The 25345-nt window shown below is 34.0% G+C and overlaps 1 protein-coding gene and 1 long non-coding RNA gene across 6 annotated transcripts in view; both read left to right on the top strand.

Annotated features, from left to right (window-relative positions):
* MTX2 (metaxin 2) overlaps nt 1–25345 on the top strand; it is a 67142-nt gene that overhangs the window by 35302 nt on the left and 6495 nt on the right. For 4 of the 5 annotated variants that reach the window (XM_061135053.1, XM_061135057.1, XM_061135056.1 and 1 more), the window contains 6 exons: nt 16081–16153; nt 18839–18915; nt 20544–20636; nt 21136–21174; nt 21530–21655; nt 22735–22811. In XM_061135053.1, coding sequence (XP_060991036.1) covers nt 16081–16153; nt 18839–18915; nt 20544–20636; nt 21136–21174; nt 21530–21655; nt 22735–22811 — 485 coding nt within the window. The remainder of the gene's footprint in view (nt 1–16080; nt 16154–18838; nt 18916–20543; nt 20637–21135; nt 21175–21529; nt 21656–22734; nt 22812–25345) is intronic. The other variant, XM_061135054.1, reaches the window with a different exon arrangement.
* Nucleotides 879–15188, top strand: LOC133050800 (uncharacterized). Its single transcript, XR_009691698.1, has 3 exons — nt 879–1612; nt 3356–3450; nt 13163–15188. It is a non-coding gene; the product is annotated as an uncharacterized LOC133050800 (long non-coding RNA).

The following is a 25345-nucleotide window of genomic DNA, read 5'->3' as shown; positions in this document are numbered from 1 at the left end:
TTGGTTTTCTTCAATATTCTTTGACTTGACAGCTGATAGTAGCCATGACTATAAATGTGACTTTTCCAGATATCTGATGTAAACTTTATGGAGTAATTTTCTTCTATATAGTGGATGAGTATCCGTTTGGAAGAATCAGTTAAATGTATAAAATTGATCTAACAGTGTGACAGGTATCCATAAATTGGATATTTCCTAGAAAATACCAGATATTAAGCATTAGATCCTTTAGTAGTTAGCCACCTAAGCCATCAGGAAATTTAAATTTTACATACCACATAGGCTTTGCATTTATTATGTTCCTGGAACTAAATGGTTAGACTTTTTAAAAATTTAATTAAAGAAACCTCTTTATGATTTCAATTTAAAAGAAAATAAAAAAATTTTTCTCCTATGGCTGTTATTTTTGTCTTAGATTTTGCTTTCCTTCTTTCATCCATGAAGTATTGTTATTACCTGAAGTGTTTGCCTAGTCATAAAATAATCTTGTATGTTGAATATTATGAAGTATTAGAATAGTGTGTCCCTCTGGTTCTCACAAGCAGTAGTACTATGTGTGTGTGTGCATACATACATATATATGGCAGTGCGTACATACAGTGTTATACATACACAAACATTAGGGAGATAAATCTTCCATTTCATAGTATTACTTCCACTTTGAAGCTTGTATTGATTGGAAAAGAACTTTGATAACAATTCTCTGTTACTATCCTCTCATCCCCTAAACCAACTGCTTGATAGATACGTAATGTATATAATGTTGCCTACATATATGTAAGGTGGTGGGTGTTGTTTAGTCACTAAGTCGTGTCTGACTCTTGTGACCCCATGGACTGTAGCCTGCTAGGCTTCTCTGTCCATGCAAGAATGGACAGGCAAGAATATTGGAGTGGGTTGCTATTTCCTTCTCCAGGGGATCTTCCTGACCCAGGAATTGATCCAGCTTCTCCTGCATTGCAGGTGGTCTCTTGCATTGCAAGTGGATTCTTTACCACTAAGCCACCAGGGAAGCCCAGTCACATATGTATAATAGTTTAAAATTTTCTAGTAACCACACTAAAAGAAGTAAAAAGAAATGTGAAATTAATTTTAATAAATATATTGTATTTAATATTGTCAAATATTATCATTTAATCAATAGAAAATTTATTAATGGGATGTTTTTCCTTTTTTTTAATGTTAGGTTCAAAATCTGATGTGTATTTCATACATCTCAGTTTGTGCCAGCCACATTTCAAGCACTCAATAGCCATATGTAGCTGGCAGCTCTTGTATTGGACAGCACATATCTAGAAATACTATATAAGCAAATATATATGAACTTCAAAGTTTTCTGCAGAAAATTATTTGATTTTTCTTCAAGAAATTTATGTCTTTACGAATTTAGTATCTCTTTTATAGTAGATTCCACAAGTGAAATGAGTGAATAATCTGTTCCAGATACCTCAAACATTACTGTTTGTCTTAAGTTTCCTCATCTTTAAAATGCAGATATAATAGAAGCTGTCCTACTGGATGTCATTAAGATTGAATGTGTTTAAAAAAATATATGAAATGTGTATAAACATTAAAGCACCTAGAAAAGCACCTGGCATATTGTAAACATGTGGTGAATATTGGTTATTTCCTTCTTTCCTGGTTCTTTGACAGAAGTACACATTATCAGTGTCAGCAGCAGGAATGGAAGCTTGTAGGCTTTGTAATAACTAAACTGATTAAAACAAATGTTAGGTGTAAGAATTATTTTTGGATGTATTTAAATCTATATGAACATTAATAATTTTTGTAATCATTCTTTCATTGTATGCCTAAAAGTTGTTAGTGTAGATTGCTTTAATTCAAACAAAATATTATTTTAATAGTATTTACTAAATAAGGCTTGTTTCAGAATTAAGTATTGAATGCTTTTGTTGTTTAAGGCACTCTTTTTAAAGAGCTCTTCTGAGAGACATCTTATTCAATCATTACCATAACCCAAGTGTATGGTACTGTTATTAAGCTCATTTTTAAATATGTGGAAACTGAAGCTCAGGAAAACTCTGGCCAAGGTCATAAAGCCCATAAATTGTGGAGGTAAACAGACACCAGCAGCTCTGGCTGAGTGCCTACTACATGCTAATCACTGTGCTGAGCATTTAATTCTTAGGAACTCACTTAGTCTTTATAATAACTGTATGAAGTCAGTGCTGCTCAAATCCCCCTTCTGCAGATAATACTGATAGAACAACAATAATAACTAGCTAAAATTTATACCATACTTACTCAATGTGCCAGGTCTTATTATATATACTTTAGATGTCATAGATAATCCTCACATGCAGCCACTATATGAGGTAAGTAGCACTATTATTATCATTTTACAGATTAGGAAGTTGAGGCAGAAAAGTTAAGCAGTTGGCCCAAACTTATATAATTAGTACTTGACAGAACTGGAGTGCAAACTCAGGGAGTCTGGGTCAAGTCCATGCTTGTAACACTTTGCTGCATACCAGTTCAGTGTGTGATACAGACCTTTGGAGTTTTATCTGAAAATAAGTAGGTAACTTAATTCAAAAATCATTTCTGACATTTCCTAGCAAATTATATATAACAATTTATGGATTACATTAAGACGTGAAAGCTATATTGCTGCTTTTGGATCTCTAAAATGTGATGAAGATAGTCTTACCTATATTATGGGTTATTACGAAGTCCAAGTTAGGTAGTAAATGGGAAATTCTTTTGAAAGAGAAGAAAGCAGTATAACTACAAGATGATGTTGAATGCTGAATTAGTGCCTATTTTTCAAGGATCTGTGCATATTTTGTGAATGTCTATATAATAAAATGTTATTTCTAGTAAGTTTATTAGAAAGAATAGGATTACAAAATCCTATTCTAGAAAGGATTTTGTTTAGTATATATGAAGCCAATTTAAAAAGAAAACTGTTTCCCTTTTTTGTATGGCTTAATTTGAATACTGTAAAAGTTTAATTATTGAATTTATTTTTTAGACAGTGTCTCAAACTGATTATTAGAATGCTGCATGAAAAAGTAGCCTTACTTTTTACTTCTACAGTTTTTACTTACTTCCAGTAAGAATAACATTTAAACTCAGGTTAAGGGAAATGTCCCTATTTTACTTAATATTCTTATTTTTTCCTATCCTTTGTGAATAAATACTTAATCTCTAAAAATGAAAGGGAATGCAACAGAAATACACTGTATTCTTTCTGTTGAATGTGTTTTAATCATTTAAAAAGTCAACATTTTTATAGGCTGCATTAATACTGGGCCACAAACACTAATATGTTAGATACGCTGATAAATAGCTGACACTTGCTTTTTCCTTTTTTGCAAATGATGCCTTTTAGGTGGACGTATTAATCTGAGGTTAGATGGTAATATCCTGATATAGTGGTTGGGGAAGAGCAGAAGAGAGGAGTATCTTTCTTCTTTGAGACTGCAGGTCAGTTGTGTGGGGAAACACCTGTGGTTAAGAAATTACAGCAGCTGTAAACTTGTATCATTCAGAATGTCACAGTGGACAACTTACCTGCAGAATTTTAGAGGAAATGATTTAAAATTTTCAGTTTCGTTTAATGCATTTTTTGGTTTGCTGGTTCTATGCAGTTTCTAAGTGTCAGTTTAAACCTGATATAAATACAACTGGTAGGAATGCACTAGTGCATTGACTTTAATAGAGAAGTAACAGAATGCTATTTTATGTAAAACATTTTAAAATTGATATAACTTTCTTAAAATTTCATAAAAGATACAATATGTTTATCCTTTCCACTTTGATCATTTTCTGCAAAATGAGGCTCCTGTGTTCCCTTTCAGGATGAGGAGAAGGAAAACTAAGGGGTGGAAAGAATTCAGTGAATCCTTTTCAGGATTCTAAAATGAGCAAAATGCAGGCTGCAGATGTTTCCTTGATTTAAATTCTTCAGGTTGAATGTTACATTAGGTTACCTTTTTTATCTCAGAAGTATTACAGAGTGTTTTGGTGATATATGCTTATAGCACCTGTAATGATTTAAATGTACAAAATATGACCTTTAGAAAAGATAACTGTGAGCTTAAATTGCAAATAGAATTTAAAAAATTCTCAGTATTAATCCCTCAACACATAAATGGTGTGGTATATAGAAAACATTTAAATTAGTCTTACAAAATTTGTGAAAATGAAGTATATTCAAAACAGAATTGGATGGGTATTAGAGTTGTCATTATTAGTAATTAGTGAAATAATGTAAAGTGGTTACACAGGGTAATAGTTTGCTAATATCAGTATCTACCTAACTTAGCAAAAAATTTACACTCCTGTAGTTCTGAGAGATTACAAATTAGAATATCAACCATAGGCTTTCTCTGTTTAAGAAGTAAACAGCAAGCAGAATTTTACAATTTGTTGCTGTTAAACAGAACAATAAAGACATAGCAGTAAGATGAAAAAAATGACAGTCTATTTTCTTAAACAGAAAAAGGCTAGAATTCTTCATTATTAGATATACAGTATCAACATAATCAATCTAGCAGCATTATATTTGAGCTGAAAATACACTTAAATTTGAGGTCATACACTACCCCATGTGAGTGAAACATCTTTCATATAGTTCTAAGATGAAATTACCCTTGAATGAATAGCATCTTCATTTATCTTCAAACCTCTTCTGTGCTTTTAGTGAATCTACTCTTTCAACATTCTACAACAAGAATTACATTATACCATTATACCAGAGTATTTCTGCAGTGTGAAATAGATTGGTTTGGAAAATGAACCTGGCTTTGCTATAAATTACATTCCCAGGTACAAAGGAATTTGTTATTTTGTTTAAAATAGTCACAAATATAATTAAGGTCTTAATTTATGTTAAACTACAAATGTGGCTATTGCTTTAACTGGATTAGGAACTTAATCTGTCACTTTAAGAATGATACCTAACACTTTCCATTTGTAACCTTTAGATACATTATTTCAATTATAGGGTCTACAGCTGTTTGATATAAAAAATGAATTATTTTAAAATTTGTTCTTGGTTTTTAATTTTAAAACATGTCTCTTAGTAAGGTGGAAAATAATTCTTCAGTTTTTGTCACAGATTTTCCTTTGTGTCCTGACGAAACAAGATATGAATTAAAATTTGGAATCATTTTTATTTTGTGCCCTGAAAATGGCATTGCATGATTTAGAAGAGTCCTTAGTGAGTTCTTACCTAAAATATTTCAAATTTAATTATGAAATGAATAGAAGCTTTGTCCTAAAGAGGAAAACCTGAGGTCTGCTGTCTATGCATAGCTGATAACAGCTGAACTGAAAATGGATTTTTCTCTGTTTAGAATTTCGATAGTTTTGTTAATTTTAAATTTATGTACATTTAGAAACTATGTTTATAATCCCTTAAATTCTACCATGTTAATCAGTGTAAAGCACCCAGTGTTTTAAAAACTTATTAAAGACAATTCTTTAAAATTTTGAGTTATTTTAATATTGGCAGGCAATGTTGATTTTTTTTGCTTAAGTGCAATTAAAGAGTATTGTTTTGTATTTAATTTATAAGACAAATGTTTCTTCTGTTTTTGGGCTAAAGAAGAGGAAGGAAATTAATTGTGTTGTTCATTGGTAAATGATTTAGTATTGAGTTTATCATTAGGTTAAAAAATGAATACATTTTATATTGCTGCCATCTACCACTTAGTTTATCCTAAGAATTTTAAATTTAGTGGGTTTGTTGTTGTTGTTGTTATTGTTATTTTTCTCAGTTGGAATATTTATCTGTGAATCACGAAACTTCACAACATTCATAGGAGCTTAGAAAAAAGCAGTTTCTTATCATTAGACCCAGATTGTTCATTGAATGCCAATTATGTGACTGGTTTTGTATTAGGTTCTTGGGTTACAAGAGTTGCTTCTGGGTCTTTAAACTTTTAACTCTTTTACTTAAATTTTGACTCTACAGTTTACATTTATTTATATTTAATTCTAATGGGGAAAGTTTATACCTTTTCCGTTATGGTCATCTTTTTTTGTTGCTTTCTTTCTGAACTTGATTTTTTTCTACAGCTATCAGATATTGATATATCTAAACTTGAGTCATATATTCCAAGAGTGGTATTCAGGTGAGAGTTGTGTTAATTAGGAAGGTCCTCTTTTATGTGATCTGTTTCATTTGTGCTCCCAGTAGCATTTCATGTTTTTGGTAACAAAGTTTCTCTATTTAATATAAAACTTTTTGTGCTTATTGAATTGTAGTTTCTGATGATTTCTGCATAGCTAAGTTTTTAAAAAGTTGAATTCCTGTTACTGTTTTTCTAAAACATTACTTGTTTAAATACCTCTGAATTTAATAGGAATCACATTGATCTTTTTAATGCAGTGAGCTTTGGTACCATAAAATCATGAAATGCTAATTTGTGTTGTAGCTTACTAGGTTTCTGTGAACTTGGGTATGTTTTTATTTTTATGGATATATGTGTCTTATTCATTAAGAAATGTTTATTGAGAATCTGGTGTGCCAAGGATAAAGTAGTGAACAGGATAGGCATGGTCATTCTGAACTAATGGAACTAATGTTCTGGAGGGGGAGGCCTTTTATCAGTTTCATCAATGTGTGTGACTTTGAAGAGTTATTTGTAAAGTAAAAGTTTGTCAGTATTAAAATATCTTCATTTTTATTTTTGCTTTGTTGAATCGAGTGTGTATTATATAGGCTTTTGGTTATATTCTATTTATTCTTTTAATATCTACTTAGAGGTTTTTATCTTAGTATACAATTTTTCTATTTTGATTATAAATAGTTACAGTATATAATTATTATTTATTTACCCTTTTCTCTTAAGGAGATGTTAATAGGTAAAGTTTTCTTTTGAAATCACCAATGTTGAAAAGTCTTTTTTTCCCACAGATAGATCTATCAGTTCAGTTCAGTCGCTCAGTCGTGTCCGACTCTTTGCGACTCCATGAACCGCAGCACACCAGGCCTCCCTGTCCATCACCAACTCCCAGAGTTTACTCAGACTCATGTCCATCGAGTCGATGATGCCATCCAACCATCTCATCCTCTGTTGTCCCCTTCTCCTCCTGCCCCCAGTCCCTCCCAGCATCAGGGTCTTTTCCAATGAGTCAACTCTTCACATGAGGTGACCAAAAGTATGGAGTTTCAGCTTCAGCATCAGTCCTTCCAATGAACACCCAGGACTGATCTCCTTTAGGATGGACTGGTTGGATCTCCTTGCAGTCCAAGCGACTCTCAAGAGTCTTCTCCAACACCACAGTTCAAAAGCATCAATTCTTCAGTGCTCAGCTTTCTTCACTGTTCAACTCTCACATGCATACATGACCACTGGAAAAACCATAGATAGATCTATAAGTATTTATTATTACTAATATTATTACTACTAATTTTAATAGTAATATATTTATTAAAATACTGTGTGCCAACTGGTGTGTAAAGTGTTTCACATACAACACCTCAGTTAATCTGCCTAATAAATTGTCTTTCTTTTAGAAATGGGGAAGCTTATGAGGTAAAGAAACTTTCTCAGACTAACACAGGCATCAAGATTCTACTCTTGAGAAGGCTCACTGGGAGGCTTCTGCTCTGTTAAATCTTACTGTTCTGTGAGTGAAGTTGCTCAGTCGTGTCCGACTCTTTGCAACCGCATGGACTGTAGCCTACCAGGATCCTCAGTCCATGGGATTATCCAGGCAAGAATACTGGAGTGGGTTGCCATTTGTTCTGTATTGACTCTTAAAAGACTGATGCAGAGGTTTCCATTTTTTAAAGATACTCTAGTCTTCCACTCAAACAGCGTGCTTCTTAAATCTCTACTCTGTTAGGATCCACTAGGTTCTGCTGGGGCACTAAACCAGTGACAAAGGAGTGGGAGTGTGCTAATAGTAGCCCCGTTATAAGAGTGGTAGGGCTTCCCGGTGGCTCAGGTGGTAAAGTGTCTGCCTGCAATGTGGGAGACCTGGGTTCAATCCCTGGGTCGGGAAGATCCCCTGGAGAAGGAAACGGCAACCCACTCTAGTACTCTTGCCTGGAAAATTCTGTGGACAGAGGAGCCTTGTACGCTATAGTCCGTGGGGTCTCAAAGAGTCAGACATGACTGAGCGACTTCACTTCACTTGTAAGAGTGGTATGGCTTATGAGTCAGCAACAGCAAGTCATATTACTTTAAATGATGATAAGGACAGCATCTCAATGAAGGAGCATCTTCCCTGTGTAGATGCAGCAACAAGGGTGGGCTTGTTGTTGGCTGGCTGTGTTTCCATTCAACCAGGATTGAGCCCTTTTCACCATTTCATAAACTGAGTATTTTTAATTATCTTACCAGAAGCCTTGCCACCATGTTACTGAAGGATTGCTGTTATAGAATCTGTCTATAATTCCTGGTGCTCTTTTTAAAAAAATTTTATTTTATTGAAGTATAGTTGATTTATGGGCTTCCCCAGTGGCTCAGTGGGTAAAGAATCTTTCTGCAGTACAGGAGACACAGGAGAGACAGGTTCGATCCCTGGGTCAGGAAGACCCCCTGGAGAAGGAAATGGCAACCTGTTCCAGTATTCTTGCCTGCAAAACCCTTTGGACAGAGGAGCCTGGCGGGCCACAGTCCGAAGGGTTGCAAAGAATCAGACACAACTAAGCACGGAGGCATGGCATAGTTGATTTACAATGTGTTCATTTCTGTTGTACACCAGAGTGATTCAGTTATGTGTATGTTATATATTCTTTTTTCCTTTATGGTTTATCACAGGATATTGAATATAGTTCCCTATGCTATATAGTAGGACCTTATTGTTTATCCATTCCGTATATAATAGTTTACATCTATTAATCCCAAACTCCTAATCAATACCCCCCTCCTTGCCCTCAGCCCGTTGTCAACCGCAAATCTGTCCCCTGCTGCTGCTGCTAAGTCGCTTCAGTCGTGTCCGACTCTGTGCGACCCCATAAATGGCAGCTTCTCCATCCCTGGGATTCTCCAGGCAAGAACACTGAAGTGGGTTGCCATTTCCTTCTCCAATGCATGAAAGTGAAGTCGCTCAGTTGTGTCCGACTCTTAGCAACCCCATGGACTGCAGCCTACCAGGCTCCTCCGTCCATGGGATTTTCCAGGCAAAGAGTGGCGTGCCATTGCCTTCCCCAATCTGTCCTCAATTGCCATTCTTTTATCTTCAGCTGTGTTAGGTTTTTCCACAACATTTAAGCTGCTAGTTTTATAATCTAATCAAAGCAGTTGCATTGTTATCTACAATAGCAACTTTTGAATATAGGATTTAGGATATTTGTAAGTGTCAAATTGATTGGTAACAGGTTGTTCTTATTTCTTTAGACTCTTGGCCTTAACTTTAATTGTATGTAAATGAAATATATTTTACTCCTCAGAGTTATTTTTTTATAAAATATCTGAGCTGTAGTTCCCGAAAGGTATGATTCAGAAGTAATTACTGAAGAAATAGACTTTAAAATCTTCATCGAATATCATAGGTGTCATCTTCTGGAACTGTTTCTAGAATTTCTCTTATTTAAGTTCCAAATGAATGCTATTTCTAAAAAATGTAGAGTTAAGAAAAATGTATAACCTTTTTATCTTTACTTTTCCCTTTAATGTAATAGCAGTTGGTAACATATATCCTTTTTAGCTTGGGATTAGAAATTTTGGAGTTGCTGCTCATGTTAGTGGGCATTTGAGTTCCTGTTACTTGATTACATGGATGAAGTTGCTAGGGGCATTCTTGTATGTTAGTGGCTCTGTGCCTCCTTTCTTGTTGATATATTTCTAGGAAGGGGGATTGTTGGCTGATAGAGTAGGCATCTGCTTAGTAGTCAGTATTACTAAACAGATCAAAGTGACTCATTTATACTCCCACCAGTAATGTATGGGAGGCCTATCACACAAAAAATGTATACTGTCCCACCCTACCCCAAATCCTGATACTCAGAGACCACCTCTTTCAGTTTTTTAGCTGTATTTTTTCCCTTGGGTATTCATTGCTGTAATTTCAAAGTAAGATGTTTGTGTTTCTATTTCATTTTTTAATTTAAATTTATCTATTGAATTTCACTGTGAAATTTAATTTTCCTTTTATAATTCTCTCCCATCTTCCCAATAGTTCTCTGTTGGGGTTAAATTAATATTCAGTGTTTATATTATAATTAGAATGTAAATATTGATACTAGCTGAGTGGCTTGGTGTACAACAGACATATTCTTTCTATATGATTTTTTTTCCCTTGAGTAAATAATTGCTTTATCTAATTCATTTGAGTAATTTTCTCTTCTATACTCTTTGAACTTTCCCTCACAGTAGTCAAACACAGCAGGTCTTTTATTTATTTATTTCTTGGAAATATTACGTTTCTACTTTAAAGGGAATGGTTCCTTTCTTGATGGGCTTCAGAAATGTTTTCTTATGACTGCTATTCATTATCATTCAGGGAATTCTTTTTTCCTTTTTTAAATGTTGGATCCCCTAATTTCTGCATTCTGTGCTCGTTTTTTCTTGGTTTATTATTTTTATTTTGGCTTTTTAAAGACCTTGCTTGTATTATGGTGTTTTTATTCTGTCCACACTTGATTGATACCTTAGCCACATGGAGAATTTAGGTTGACAAGATTTTCCCTTAGAATTTGGAAGGCCTTTTGTCATCTTCTAGCATTTGGAATTGCTGTTGAGATATTCAGTGTCATCTCAGTCCCTTGTATGCTTTGCTTTTTTTCTTTTTTCCCCTTTTCTTTGTTTCCTTGTTTCATTTCTTTCCCTTTTTTCCTTCTCTCTTCCCTCCCTCCCTCCTTTCCTTTCTACCTATATGCCTTAAGTAGATTCCTTAATCTTTCTGTACTTCTGTTTTCTTATCTTAAAATAGGTTGTTGTTTTTTTTTTGTATCTGCCCCATAAAGTTTTTATGTAAGTACCTGGGACATAGTAAGTGCTCAATAAATATTAGCCATTATAAATTTTCTTTGAAGTTGCTCTCTGCTTTCTGCCTTTTCTGTTTTCTCTCGCCTCCGTTTTTTGTGGTTTGTTTTGGCTCTGTATGTTTGAGGCTATCCTCAAATATCTCTTGATCTCTGCTAACAATTTATATTTAAGAGTGAGGCACTAAAAAGCTGATGGGGACTTTTTGACATGTGGGCTTCACTATAGACTGATTGCACAGCTAGCTACTGTTTTTTTGGCAATTACCTAAATGGCCACCTACCCCTCACTAAAACCATCAGTATTTGCAGGTGTTTTCTATGGAGAGATAGTCTATAAGGACTAAATTTGGCTGCCAGTGTTTGGGAGCTTAGAGAGAGAGGGACGCTGTGGGTCTCTACCATCAGTGTACATACTTTCCCTTCACTTTCTTTTCATTGTTACTCTTCACTCCTCTTTTCATTGTTACTCTCCACTCCGGGCCATCTGCTTTGCTTGGATCCTGAGTCAAGAGTCTCTCTGGTTTAGTTCTTCCAGAGGATGAACCTGTGAATTTTGCCAAATTGGGGATGGGCTGGTTGTCTGATGACTTTCATCCAGTTCTCCTGCTTTGACTCCTTTTTCTCGCCTCTGCCTTCTGTGGTACTTGGCCTCCAGTTTAGGAGTCTTCCTAGTTTCTGTGATGCAAATGTATTGATTTTCTCCTCTTTATGCTCTTAGGTTTCAGCTTCCTCTGCCCTGCTAAGTTTGCTTTTCGTCTTACAAAAACGGGTTGACATCTCTGGTCTGCTTTGGTCTCCTCTTCCATTCTGTGTGTTTTTCTGAGTTTATACGTTTTCTGTTTCTTTGCTGTTATTTCATTGGATTTTTTTTGAAGGTTTGCAGAGATAAATATAGAAGTTCAATCCTTCATATTTAACTGGTTGTCAATGATCTAGTGTTACTTTTTCCTTTGAATTTTTTTCAGAAATAAAAAAATGTACCAACACAACCCCTTCAATGAATTTTTTTGTGTGCTATGAATTTAATTAATTCATTCAATATGTTGAAACTACATCAAGCTTATTAAATTTCAGGGTCTCAGCCGTTAGGTGCTGGGTATTATGTTCTGTGTGTGCGCGTGTATTTGTGTAAAAAATTCCCACTATGTTATGTGTTTAGACACTTGGCAAATTTATATTCATAGAATCAATACATTTAATAGCGGTGGTTTTATTTAATTTATTCATTCTAAAGTCTTAGTTTTCACTGTTTAATAAACTTACCTGACCATTTTGTCAATTGGGATTGCTCAGCAAATGAGTAAACCCTATACTAGGTCTTTCTGAAATGGAAAATATTATGGTATTTAATGTGTCACTGTCATCAAAAGGTGATTGATCACTTGCAGGATTTGTGGACACTGTAATACTATGCAGGCTGTTTTTATAATATTTAGCCTAATCTCTTTCAGATGCTGTCAGCCTCTTTTGCTTAGATGTCTTTTATGCACTGATTGCCATTGCAATAGACCCATGCTGTCCAATAGAACTTTCTGTGATGATAGAAATCTTCTGTTATTTATACTGTTCAATAAATGTGGTAGCCACTAGCCACATGTGGCTGTTGAGCACATGAAATGGCTAGTGCAACTGGGGAGCTGAAATGAACTTTTCAACTGTAGTCAATTTAAATTTATGTTAAATAGCCACAAGTGACTAGTGGCTTCCATGTTAGACAGCACAGTTACAAGTCATTGTTCTTATAGGATGTGCTAACTTTTTGATTTAAGTTATTTTATGTTGTCAGTCACTTGAATTAGTTTGGAATAATGTATCCAACAGAGGAATAGGAGTTGACTGAGTTACCCTGACTTTCCTTATTATTATTGGAACTACATTTTTCTTTGGATTTATATAAGAATAAAAATATGCAGATTGCTATTTCAGAATTGAAAATAAAATGTGTTTTAGGTTGGTGTATCATGCTTGTTTTATTTGGAGTATTTGAGGTGCAGATAAGGATTGAAAATCCAAGTGAAAGGTGAAAGTACTGTTTTGAAACCTCAGAGATTTTTCTCCTAGCCTATAAGAGAAAGGAGAAATACTGCTGAATCAAAGCCTGGTTTGGATTTAGAGTTTTTATATTCTTGAAGACAGTCATGGTAATGTTTTGTTTTGCAATTTTAATGTTTGGATGAAAATACTGTGTTTGTGACCTCAAATGTCTTTGTGATTAATTCAGATTAATTCAGAAAATTTCTTTTGAATCAGGGATGAAGAATAATTGCAGTGAATGCTATAGCATTAATCTTTGGCTAAGTAGAATTGTGGCATCAGTTGAGGTCTGTGGTAAGTTGAATATTGTTAAATTGGTCGAAATTAAGTCAGTTATTTTTTAGTAAAGAAGTAAAAATTTCATAAGACTGAAAACATGGCTTTGATTGTAGAGCATTACAATTTTGCTTAACCTTTTTTAGTGAAACAGAGCTTTTTGGAATAATGTTTAGTATAGTTACCAATATAATACATGTAGGTTAGCAAAATATACTGTATTTGCTATTTTATATAGTATTATGACTGTGGCTTCCCTTGTGGCTCAGCTGCTAAAGAATCCGCCTGCAATGCGGGAGACCTAAGTTTGATACCTGGGTTGGGGAGATCCCTTGGAGAAGGGAAAGGCTATCCACTCCAGTATTCTGGCCTGGAGAACTCCATGGGCTATATAGTCCATGGGGTCGCAAAGAATCAGACAAGACTAAGCGACTCTAGCTTTAATGACTTAACTAACAACTGAATATTATTGTGATCTTCAAGAAGATACTTAAAGCAGTTCTTTCCAATTCTTTTTGTTCTTCTGAAGCCTAATACCCCCCCAGGTCCTTCATTCTCGACAGTTTCTCCTCCCATTTCACAGAATGTGGCACTCCCTCATTTTCCCATCCTCACTTATCAGCTTATAGTCATCATCGCTGATTCTGACCACCCCCTGCAAGTACAGTGAAAAAGTGTCCTGTTTTCACTGCAGAGGCGGGGGGAATGCTTCTACCTATGCTCTTATTTCATTACTTTTTAATCTTCTGTTACTTGTATATCAGTTATTACCTGGTTCTTGTCATTTCAGCCTATTTCCACTGTTTTTCCCTGCTATATATGGTTTAATGAGTTCAACTTTTTTTGTATCATTAGGTACAGATACATATGTAATGAAGAGAGTTGATTCTTCTTAATTCCTTTCTCCCTTTTCTTCTGTCTTCTTGAAAGATCTCTTTATACTTATTTTAATTCTTTCCCTCTCAGTCTGTGTTTTAACAAGCCTTCCGCATGATTCTGATGCACACTGAAGCTTGAGAACCGCTGCCTGCAGTCCATACTTGTGGATTAACCAAGAAACTCACTATTATTGTTATAAATTGGGAGCGTAGGTTATAGTTTTTAGAGGACTGTTAGTGTATACTTACATAGACAGAGTCTATGGTTGGATGAGTTGTTCTTTAAACCTGGAAACAGTTAATTGTTGGTCAATTAGGATGAGGTTTGGCTTTTGGCTTTGGAAAACCCGAAATAGCAGTGGCTTAAAAAAGAGGATTCTTTCTTTCTTTCTCACTCTCTCTCTCTTTCTCTTTTTTAATACAAGTAATCCAGGTTTGGTGACTGCATGATTATCAAAGACTTAAGCTTCTTTACTCTTATTGTTGCTCTACCACCTTCAACATTCAGCTTCTACTGTGATTCAGTTTGGCTACTGTGGCTATATGATCAGCCTTTTCACATTCTAGTCAGCATGAAGGAAAAAGAGGAGAGGTCATATCTCTTGTTTTTAAAGACACTTCACAAGCAGTTGCCCAAACTTTAAGTCCCATAGGCCAGAATTTAGACACTGGTCACACCCAGTTGTAAGGAAGCTTTGGAAATAAAGTTGTTATTTCAGACAGCCTTGTGTGAAAATATAATTAATGATTTAAAAAATTGTATAGCATTATGTGGTTTGCATTTACCATAAATGATTTACCAGTTCCCTATTGTTAGACAGTTAAGTTGCTTATAAAATTTTTGTTGCTATTTTTGTTGTTCAGTTGCTCCTACTCCTTGCGACCCCATGTACTGCAGCATGCCAGGCTTCCCTGTCCTTCACTATTCCCTGGAGTTTGCTCAGACTCATGTCCATTGAGTCGATGATGCCATCCAACCATCTCATCCTCTGCTGCTCCCTTTTCCTCCTGCCCTCAATCTTTCCCAACATCAGGATCTTTTTCAGTGAGTTGGCTCTTCGCATTAGGTGACCAAAGTATTGAAGCTTCAGTTTCAGCATCAGTCCTTCCAATGAGTATTCAGGGTTGATTGCCTTTAAGATCGACTGGTTTGATCTCCTTGCAGTCTAAGGGACCCTCAAGAGTCTTCTCCAGAACCACATTCAAAGGCATCAATTCTTTGGTGCTTAGCCTTCTTTATGATCCAGCTCTCATATCCACATGTGACTACTGGAAAAACCATAGCTTTGACTTTATGGACCTTTGTCTGCAAAGTGATGTCTCTGCTTTTTAATACACTGTCTCGGTTTGTCATAACTTTTCTTCCAAGGAGCAAGCATCTTTTAAATTCATGGCTGAAGTCACTATCCACAGTGATTTTGGAGCCCAAGAAAATAAAGTCCCTTCTAAAATGTTTGTTGCTATAAACAAAGTAAAAATAAACAATTCTCTGTCTTTTAAAAGTGAATTAGTGAGCATAAAAGCTACATGTTAGGATATTGAGTATTATTGGAGAGAACTTTGAAGTAGTAAAAAAAAAGCAGTTTGAGAGTTTCAGCCTAAGACGAAGATAAGAATCCTGAGAGTAGTGGAATTAAGTAATAACTTACAACGTTTGGACTTTTTAGTCATCTGTTATAGAAAATTAAAGAAATACACAGTATTGCTGACTTACCTAAACTAATGCAGTAAAATAGTGTGGATAACTTACATTTGAGTATATAAATGCTTTAAGCTTCATACATTTACTTGAGTCTGAGTCATATGTATTGATCTTTTAGTATTGAAATGACATTTTATTTTTGTTTTAGAGTACAAATCTTTCACTTTAAATTGATTTATTCTTTTCCTTTTCCTGAGCTTTACTTAAGAAATAAAACATTGTGTTCTAATATGCATATACTTTCATTAGACTTACTATAGATTTCTTTTGATTGACAGGCCTTTTTGCAAATGTGTAATCTGCCTATCAAAGTGGTCTGCAGGGCAAATGCTGAATATATGTCTCCATCTGGTAAGTGTCGTCCCCCCCCCCGTTAATACTCTGCATTGATAGAATTGCAGTGATAGTCCAGTTTGTACCTAGAATTTTTTAGAATGCCTACACTATACTGTAGTCTGTTAAGTGTGTAATAGCATTGTGGCTAAGAAAAACAATATACATATTTCAATTAGAAATACTTTATTGCTAAAAAAAATGCTAACCATTGTCTGAACCTTCCGTGAGTCAAAACCTTTTTGCTAGTGGAGGATCTTTCCTCCATGCTGATGGCTGCTAACTGATCAGGGTGGTGGTTGCTAAAGCTTGGGGTGGCTGTGTCTGTTTCTTAAAGTAAGACAACACTGAAGTTTGCCTCATTGATTGACTCTTCCTTTCACAAATGGTTTCTCTGTAGCATGCAGTGCTGTTTGCTAGCATATTACCCCACAGTAGAGCTTCTTTCAGAACTTCTCAAATCCTGGTGCTCTGTTATAAACTAGGTTTATGTAATATTCTCATTCCTTTCTTGTCATTTCAATAGTCTTCACAGCATCTTCAGTAAGAGTACATTCCAAGAAACCACTTTCTTTGCTCATCTATAAGCAGCAACTCTTCATCCTTTAAAGTTTTATAACAGAATAATAATGAAAATGTTTGAATTATTGTGAAAATTACCAAAATGTGATACAGAGACATAAAGTAAGCAAATGCTGTTGGAAAAATGGCACCAATATACTTAGTCAATGCAGGGTTGCCACAAACCTTCAGTTTATAAAAACGCTCAATATTTGCAAAACACAATAAAGCAAAGTGCAGTAAGATGAGGTATACATAAACTCTTTGTTCCAAGAACTCCAAACTGGATATTGGAAATGAGAGATACACTTTGCTCTCAAAATGTACCACCCCAAAATACTCTTCAGTCTGGATATTCACTCACCAATAGTTTTCATTCTGTAATCACATTATCTCAGAGGACCTGCACTATTTCTAGCAGTATAGTAGTTGTAAAGATTTTATCCCAAGTTAAAAAAAGAGTGTGATCTAATGCTTACGCAGATAAGATTTTTTTTTTCTCTTTTGCAAGATTTATAAAGCCGTAGAAAAAAAGAATGCAGAATTCAGTGTTTTTATATTGGTAAATGGAAATGTCTTCTAAATTCATTTGCTGAGTTGTATTCCAAAAGGCCTGTGTTTCCTTTGTAATGTTATCCTATGGATGCAGATGAAGCTTTTGTTGGTGCAGTGCACCTCATCCATTACCCTCAGGCTGTCTGAGCCAGAGAGGAGTGAATCTGTTGAAAAGGACCAAGAAGAAGCCCGCTGTTAGTGTGAACTCTATTTGAACTAGGTCTGACAGAGTTTCATTCTCTAGCATTTGAGGTAGACTTTATTACTATTTGGAGATTGTCATCTCTGATAATTTCACCAGTTATTAGTATTTATAAAATTAAAATATTACTTTTTAATGTGATATTTACTTAGAGAAGCTAGTTTTTCTTTAAATTAAACTAATTTATTTTAATTGGGGGCTAATTACTTTACAGTATTGTAGTGGTTTTTGCCATACACTGACATGAATCAGCCATGGGTGTACATGTGTCCCCATCCTGAACCCCCCTCCCACCTCCCTCCCCATCCCATCCCTCAGGGTCATCCCAGTGCACCAGTCCTGAGTGCCCTGTCTCATGCATCGAACCTGGACTGGCAATCTGTTTCACATATGATAATATACATGTTTCAATGCTATTCTCTCAAATCATCCCACCCTCACCTTCTCCTACAGAGTCCAAAAGACTTCTTTACATCTGTGTCTCTTTTGCTGTCTCGCATATAGGGTCATCAGTACCATCTTTCTAAATTCCGTATATATGCATTAATATACTGTATTGGTGTTTTTCTTTCTGACTTACTTCACTCTGTATAATAGGCTCCAGTTTCATCCCCCTCATTAGAACTGATTCAATGCATTCTTTTTTAATAGCTGAGTAATATTCCATTGTGTGTATGTACCACAGCTTTCTTATCCATTCGTCTCCCAATGGACATCTAGGTTGCTTCCATGTCTTGGCTATTGTAAACAGTGGAGAAGCCAGTTTTTATAAGCATACTATTTATTCTTTTTTTCCCACATGTGTTGGGAGCAAACTTTGTATTATAATTCATAAGTTAGCATACCTTCAAAGATTGTTATTCACTTAATTCCTAATATTTTTGAATCAGATACATTTATTAATGTACCATTATGTGCTTAAACAATTGACCTCAATGGTTGTCTGAGATATGAAGGTAGTAGATGTAAAAAAAAAAGTTTATAAATATTGTTTAAATATAGGTTGATTTATTGTAGTCTGAAGGGAAGGCCTAGTTAAAGTTTTAAAAATCTATCAGTCGTGAAACAATGTCTAGGCTTAGCTCATATAATTTAGATAATTAGTATTTACTGCTGCATAGTGATTTGTTAGTGTTAGCTCTGAAAGGGAGTATTATGTTATTATATGCAAGTGAGAGCTCTAGAAATGAATCTTGTTTCTTTTATTTTAAAATTGTTAGAAATTTTTTATAATTTAATATACATGCTTAACTATAATTTTAAAAAGTCATAATGTTACAAAACTCTGTATTAATAAGACATAACCAAGTTTTGTGTTGATTTCCTTTTTAGCACAAACTTTAATTTACTGGTCATGTTCTCACATTGTTTTTCCCCCTCCACAGGTAAAATACCTTTTATTCATGTAGGAAATCAAGTAGTATCAGAACTTGGTCCAATAGTCCAATTCGTTAAAGCCAAGGTAATAAAAATGATATTAAATGCATTTGATCACAGTTACTCTTAAATAGGTCATTTATCATCTTTAGTGTGTCGTAGCATTTACATTGATTTTAACCTAGTTTTATAAAATGCTGATATAAACTCCTGGAGAAATATTCTGAAGAGTAAGTTTTTTTTTTTTTTTAACTTTCCTAATGTAAATCAATGGCAAAAGAGGCCATTTGATCTTTACAAAATGAGAGATAATTTTCTCACTCATGTTTATGAGAATTTTGGTCACAAATGAAAATGTTGTAAAATATCAGGTTAACTTTTGAGAAGGGAGTTATAGAATGTTTACAAGTTGAATGTACTCCTTTACCCATTATTCAGTTTAGATTTTAACAGTTATCAAAGAACAACCTCCATTAACATTTTGGGGGACATCCATCCAGAATTTTTTTTGCATATGTAGAAAAGTATAGGTAATACTATTAGTATTATTTTGAAACTTGCCTTTTAAAATCATCAATATGTTTAGAAATTCTTCCATGTTAATGACTATAGATGTGTATTATCCTTTTAAATTGTTGCATAGTATTCTTTTGTATTCAATTCAGTTCAGTTCAGTCCCTCAGTTGTGTCTGACTCTTTGCGACCCCATGGACTGTAGCACGCCAGGCCTCCATGTCCATCACCAGCTCCCAGAGTCTACTCAAACCTATGTCCATTGAGTTGGTGATGCCATCCAACCATATTACCGTCTGTTGTCCCCTTTTTCTCCCGCCTTCAGTCTTTCCCAGCATCAGGGTCTTTTCCAATGAGTAAGTTCGTCACATCAGGTGGCCAAAGTATTGGAGTTTCAGCTTCAGCATCAGTCCTTCCAGTGAACACCCAGGACTGATCTCCTTTAGGATGGACTGGTTGGATCTCCTTCCAGTCCAAGGAACTCTCAAGAGTCTTCTCCAGCACCACAGTTCCAAAGCATCTTTTGTATTAGAATTTTTTTACTTAATTCTTTATTGATGGACACTTAAGTTGTTGGCAATTTTTTGCTGTTATTGAGTGCTAAGATAAATATTCTTTTATATACACCTTTGTACACTTGTTAAATTATCTCCTTAGCATAAATTTCTAAGAGTGATATTACAGTGTTATAGGATATACATTTTAAAAATTTTACAACAGATCATCAGATTGAACTAAAGTTTACACTATTTTATATGTCTAGTCATTACTGTAGTGTATTAGAATTTAAAAATTAGTGTCTGTTTCCCTATCTGTTACTAATAACACTTTAAAAAATCTTTGACCACTTTATAAGTAACACATGTCAATCTTTAGAATTTATTTTATCACTAAGGTTTAGTGTCTTAAAAAAACACAGTTTACTGACCATCCTTGTTTTCTTCTTTGGTGAAATAATAAATTTTATCTCTTGAATGATATAGTTTTATAATGACAAGTAAATATTTCTTATTAATATTTTGTAGTCATAGCAAAGTATTATTTTTTCACATAAAATAATTATGTTTTGGGGACATTTTGGAAACTAATCCTTTGGACATTTGCAGTAAAACATTGATGTTGTATTACTTGGTAGTAAGATAACTGAAAGTTTTTGTGTTTAATATGATGCTGTTTAAAATTTTTTAAAATTTCCTCTAGGGCCATTCTCTTAGTGATGGGCTGGATGAAGTTCAAAAAGCAGAAATGAAAGCCTACATGGAATTAGTCAACAATATGCTGTTGACTGCAGAGGTATAATAGAAGATAATAGGCCTTGAAAATAAGCTTTTTCTCTCATAACAGATTATCTTTCTTATGGATTATTTTTAAGTTACTGAAATAAAGGAAAATAGTCAAGTAAACTCTAGGGCTAGTATGGTTACCCAGATCATTATGATCATTTGATCATTATGTTTGAATAAGTTGCCTGTTTTTTCATTTCTAGTTTTTCCTTTTTGTAAACAGGAGTAATCATTTTATTTTAGTCTTGTGAAGTTTTCCTAAGTAATATCCGTGAAATACTCTAATGGCATTTAGAGATATATTTTATGAATAAAAAATATTTTTAAGGTACCATCATTAAGCTTAATAATTCTGTGTAGAACATTAGCCAAGGGAAGAAAAAAACCCTCACATATGTGACTGCTATGATACTGGTTTATAAAAAATTACTCTGGCAAGAAATAACTTACTTTATCCATTTTCTCTTTGATATTCTAAAGTTTTGGTGACTGGTTTTTTTTTTTCCTAGCTGTATCTTCAGTGGTGTGATGATGCTACTGTAGGAGAGGTGAGTGGTTCTGCAGCATTTATCTTAATTAAAATTTAATGAAAAAACACTTTTGCTCAGAATCGTAAGTCCCTGCTCATAAATGAAACATTGTGGTTTGTACCATTAGTGATATAGTTTTTCACTTAACTTTAATTTTGCTTGCACATACATTTTGGGGAAGCTATGTGTTTGATATAACTGGTTGCAAAGTACATAAAAGTTTATATATTTTTAAAGGGAATGGTTTAAAATTTTAATTTTAAGATTGCAAGGTATGTTTTTGTTTCTCTGCAAGTATATTTCCTTTAGAAATCTATTTGTGAAAGCACTTTATTTTTAGGATTGCAATTTTAACATAATCTTTTTGCTTTAGATCACTCATGCTAGGTATGGATCTCCCTACCCTTGGCCTCTGAATCATATTTTGGCCTATCAGAAACAGTGGGAAGTCAAACGTAAGATGAAAGCTATTGGATGGGGTAACAAGACTCTGGACCAGGTCAGTTCAGGTTGAACTTGATAAAACCCTCAACTTTAATGCATAAAGAAAAAGAATTTTTAAAATTCATAGTCCTTTAAAAAAAAATCCCAACATAAAAAAAAAATTAACAAACCATTTGTTCTTATTTTCTCTGACATGAAGTAGTTTATTGTTTTGTAAAAATCACACGTGCTTATCGTAAGAAAAATTATGTAATACAGAAAACTTCAAAAAGGGAATAGAAATTGCTCTGGATCCTACCACCTAGAAATTGCCATTGTTAACTATGTGAAAAACATTCTTCTAGATGTCTCTTAATAACATTTTTAAAAAGTGGGATCATATTATACTCACCACTCTCTAACCTAATTTTTTTTTCCATTCAACAATACATTGTGGGCATTTTTTATGCCAGTAAATATAGATCTGCATCATCAGGGCTTAAAAAAAAAACAAAACTCTGTTAAATGCAGTGCTTAATATTCCCACTTTTCTTTGGTCTTAAATTTACTGAAGTAGCAAAATTATAAAAATATGAGTTTAAGTATCATTAAGCTTATTAATGTCTCTCTTTCAAGGATACCCCTAGTCCTAGCAAGCCAACCATTGATTTGTGCCACTGGCCATGAGGAGGATTGGGTAATTGAAAGGAACAGAGGAAATAAAATCTGTTTTCCACTAGTGGAAAACAATTCAAATGCTTTCTATTCATGGTAGATCAGTAGAGTCATCTTTATGAAGCAGATATTTTAATACATGTGAAATCATTCGATTATATGGATTCAGGAAAACTTTTATAGTGAGTAGATTTTTTTTTTTGGGGGGGGAGTAGAGTTTTTAGATAAAAACCTTCTTGATCATAATCCTTATGAGTAACTTAAATGTACTTGCATTTAAAGGAAATTTGTTCTCAAATTTTCCTATTTCTTATATAGAAAGTATTATTTATGCTCTCTATGTGGTCTCTTGTCTGATTTAAATATACTATAAAAGGTTACCTAAATTTATTATAAGCTATGTTACAAATGAAGTTTTAGACACATTTTTTTTGCTTGCTAATTTAAATATTTTTCTTTGGGGTCTGTTGTTTGTGTTAGGTCTTAGAAGATGTAGACCAGTGCTGTCAAGCTCTTTCTCAAAGACTGGGAACACAACCATATTTCTTCAATAAGCAGTAAGGATTTTATTCTTTTTAGTTAGTTTCTTTTCTATATTGTTATTTTATCATATATATAATATCATTTTGTCATAGAGGAATTGTTTTATCAATAAATATTTATGAAAACAGTTACATTAAAATTTATTTTTGCATTCATTAAACATTTAACTTCTTGAGTATCAGGCACAGCACTAGCTTCTGGGAGACTAAGATTTTTAAACTGTGGTGCTAGCCATTAAGAATTTTCTTCTGAAGGCAGACGTGTAAACCCGTCATTATAGTATGATATAGAGGTTCTACTAGAAATATGTCAAGGTGCTTTGTATGGAACTATGACATCTTAAAATTCTGAGCTTGCAAAGTACTATTAAAACATGAAGTGTAGCCATTGTATGTATAGGATAATTCCCTGAGGACTAGAAAAGTGAATAAAACTAAACAGTATACTGTTGGATGGACAAGCACTATTAGAAATTTTTTCTTTTTTAAATTTAATGAAAATATTGTAAAGCATAGAAATGATTGTGAAGGATATAGATTCAAAATATGTATGTATATATGTGAATTGAGTATTTCATGTTTCATTAAGATAGAATTTTTTGTAATTTGGAAAATAATATCTAATGTAGGCAAAGAATGAATTTTTCCTTTTTTTTTTTAAAGTTACTATTTTACTATATCAGAATCAATTATCCTGTGATCTAGTTTAAGATTGGTTTAAATAAGCATTTTAACCTCAGTGGTTTGCTTGGAATCAAATCTTTTTTTAGCTTTAATAAAAATCCCTTGACTTTTAGATTGATAATTTTTAAAAAGATTTATTTGCTATTATTTATTATATCTTCATAGGCATTCATCTGTAGCTATATCAAACATCTTTTGGTAGAGATATTAATATTTGTAGCAAAAATGATGATGATGATAGCCAGGAAATATTTAAGTTATATTAATGTATATGCTATACAATTGATATTCAAATAAAATTGGAGTCTGTTGATCTTTGAAGCAGAAAATGTCATAGAGTTCAAACCATGAAATCCTGGTAGGTGAAGCTTCTATAGCTATATGTTCTTATTTCTAGTGATGTTTGCTATACTGATTCTAGTTGTTTAGTCTCTAATACAAAAGAAATATATCAAAATGTTACTATTATGTAGTTCCTTTTCTTTCTGATACAGAATTCATAGGAGCTGAAAAGCTCAAAAAAGGTATAGTTTATTAATCCACCTTGAACATCTGGAAGTTCACGGTTCATGTACTGTTGAAGCCTGGCTTGGAGAATTTTGAGCATTACTTTACTACCGTGTAATTATTTTTAAACTTGTAACTGAAAATTCAAAGTTTAGAATAGGTGCAAAAATAAGGTTTGTAACTGAGAAACTGTTTAACTGGTATTAAGATGTAGGTTTTTGAAATAATTTTATCTTATATGAGAGTTAAACATTTTTATTTTTGAAGTATAGAACATGTTTAATTTTAATTTTACCCAATTGTTTAGTAATACTAAAATTTATTTCCCTGTGAATCTTCTGCTTACCCTCTAAAATTAGAATCAGCTTTTCTTCTAACTTACTTACTGGACATGTTGAGAGGCCTCATGAAAGAAACTCAGTCACTCTTGAGAAGAAAGGGAAAGAGTTGAGGGAGATGTTGTGAGAATTTGTTGTTGCCGTTTAGTGCTAAGTTGTATCTGACTCTTTGCGACCCCATGGACTATAGCCCATCAGGCTCCTCTGGTTCATGGGATTCTCCAGGCAACAATACTGGAGCGGGTGGCCATTTCCTTTTCCAGGGGATCTTCCTGACCCAGGGATTGAACCTGCATCTCATGCACTGCAGGCAGATTCTTTACCAAGGAGCTACCAGGGGAGCTCTGCCACAAGAATAGTAGTTGGGAAAAGGAGACAAAGAAGCTCAATGGTAGAAAGGAAAAAGGAAGGTGAATTTGAAAACAAATTAGAAATAATACAAAGTAGATACTAATGATTGTTGGCCTTTTTATCCTTCATGATACACAGTGTTGGTGTGTGCTTTATCGCTCAGTCATGTCTGACTCTTTGCTCCTTTGTCCATGGCGATTCTCCAGGCAAGAAAACTGGAATGGGTTGCCATGCCCTCCTCCAGGGGATCTTCCCAACCCAGAGATTGAACCCAGGTCTCCTGCATTGCAGGCAGATTCTTTACCATCTGAGCCACCAGGGAAACTCATATTTCTAAAATGAAAGTCAAATAAAATCTGTGCTATCTGTTGTATACACATGACCGTGCTGATGTGATGCCTGTTAAGACACCTATACAAAGACTGGATCATTTGTTCCCTTTGACCTGGTGGGTGGATTTGAAATAAAAACCTGAAAGTTTTCTTAAAGTGATATTTTCCTGTTACTTTTTAATAAAGAGGAAGAAGTAGAAAAAAAACAGTTTTTATAAATGTAATCAGGATAGTAAGAGTTATACTACTCTAAAGCATTTATGAGCTCCTTGCAGGTCTAAGTGTTTTCCAAACAAAATCTGTTAGAGGAAACTTAGTAGATGTTGGTTAAAACTAG

Source organism: Dama dama, chromosome 33, assembly GCF_033118175.1.
Source record: "Dama dama isolate Ldn47 chromosome 33, ASM3311817v1, whole genome shotgun sequence".
In the NCBI taxonomy this organism is placed as follows: domain Eukaryota; kingdom Metazoa; phylum Chordata; class Mammalia; order Artiodactyla; family Cervidae; genus Dama; species Dama dama.
This window is presented reverse-complemented; position numbering and strand designations above follow the sequence as displayed.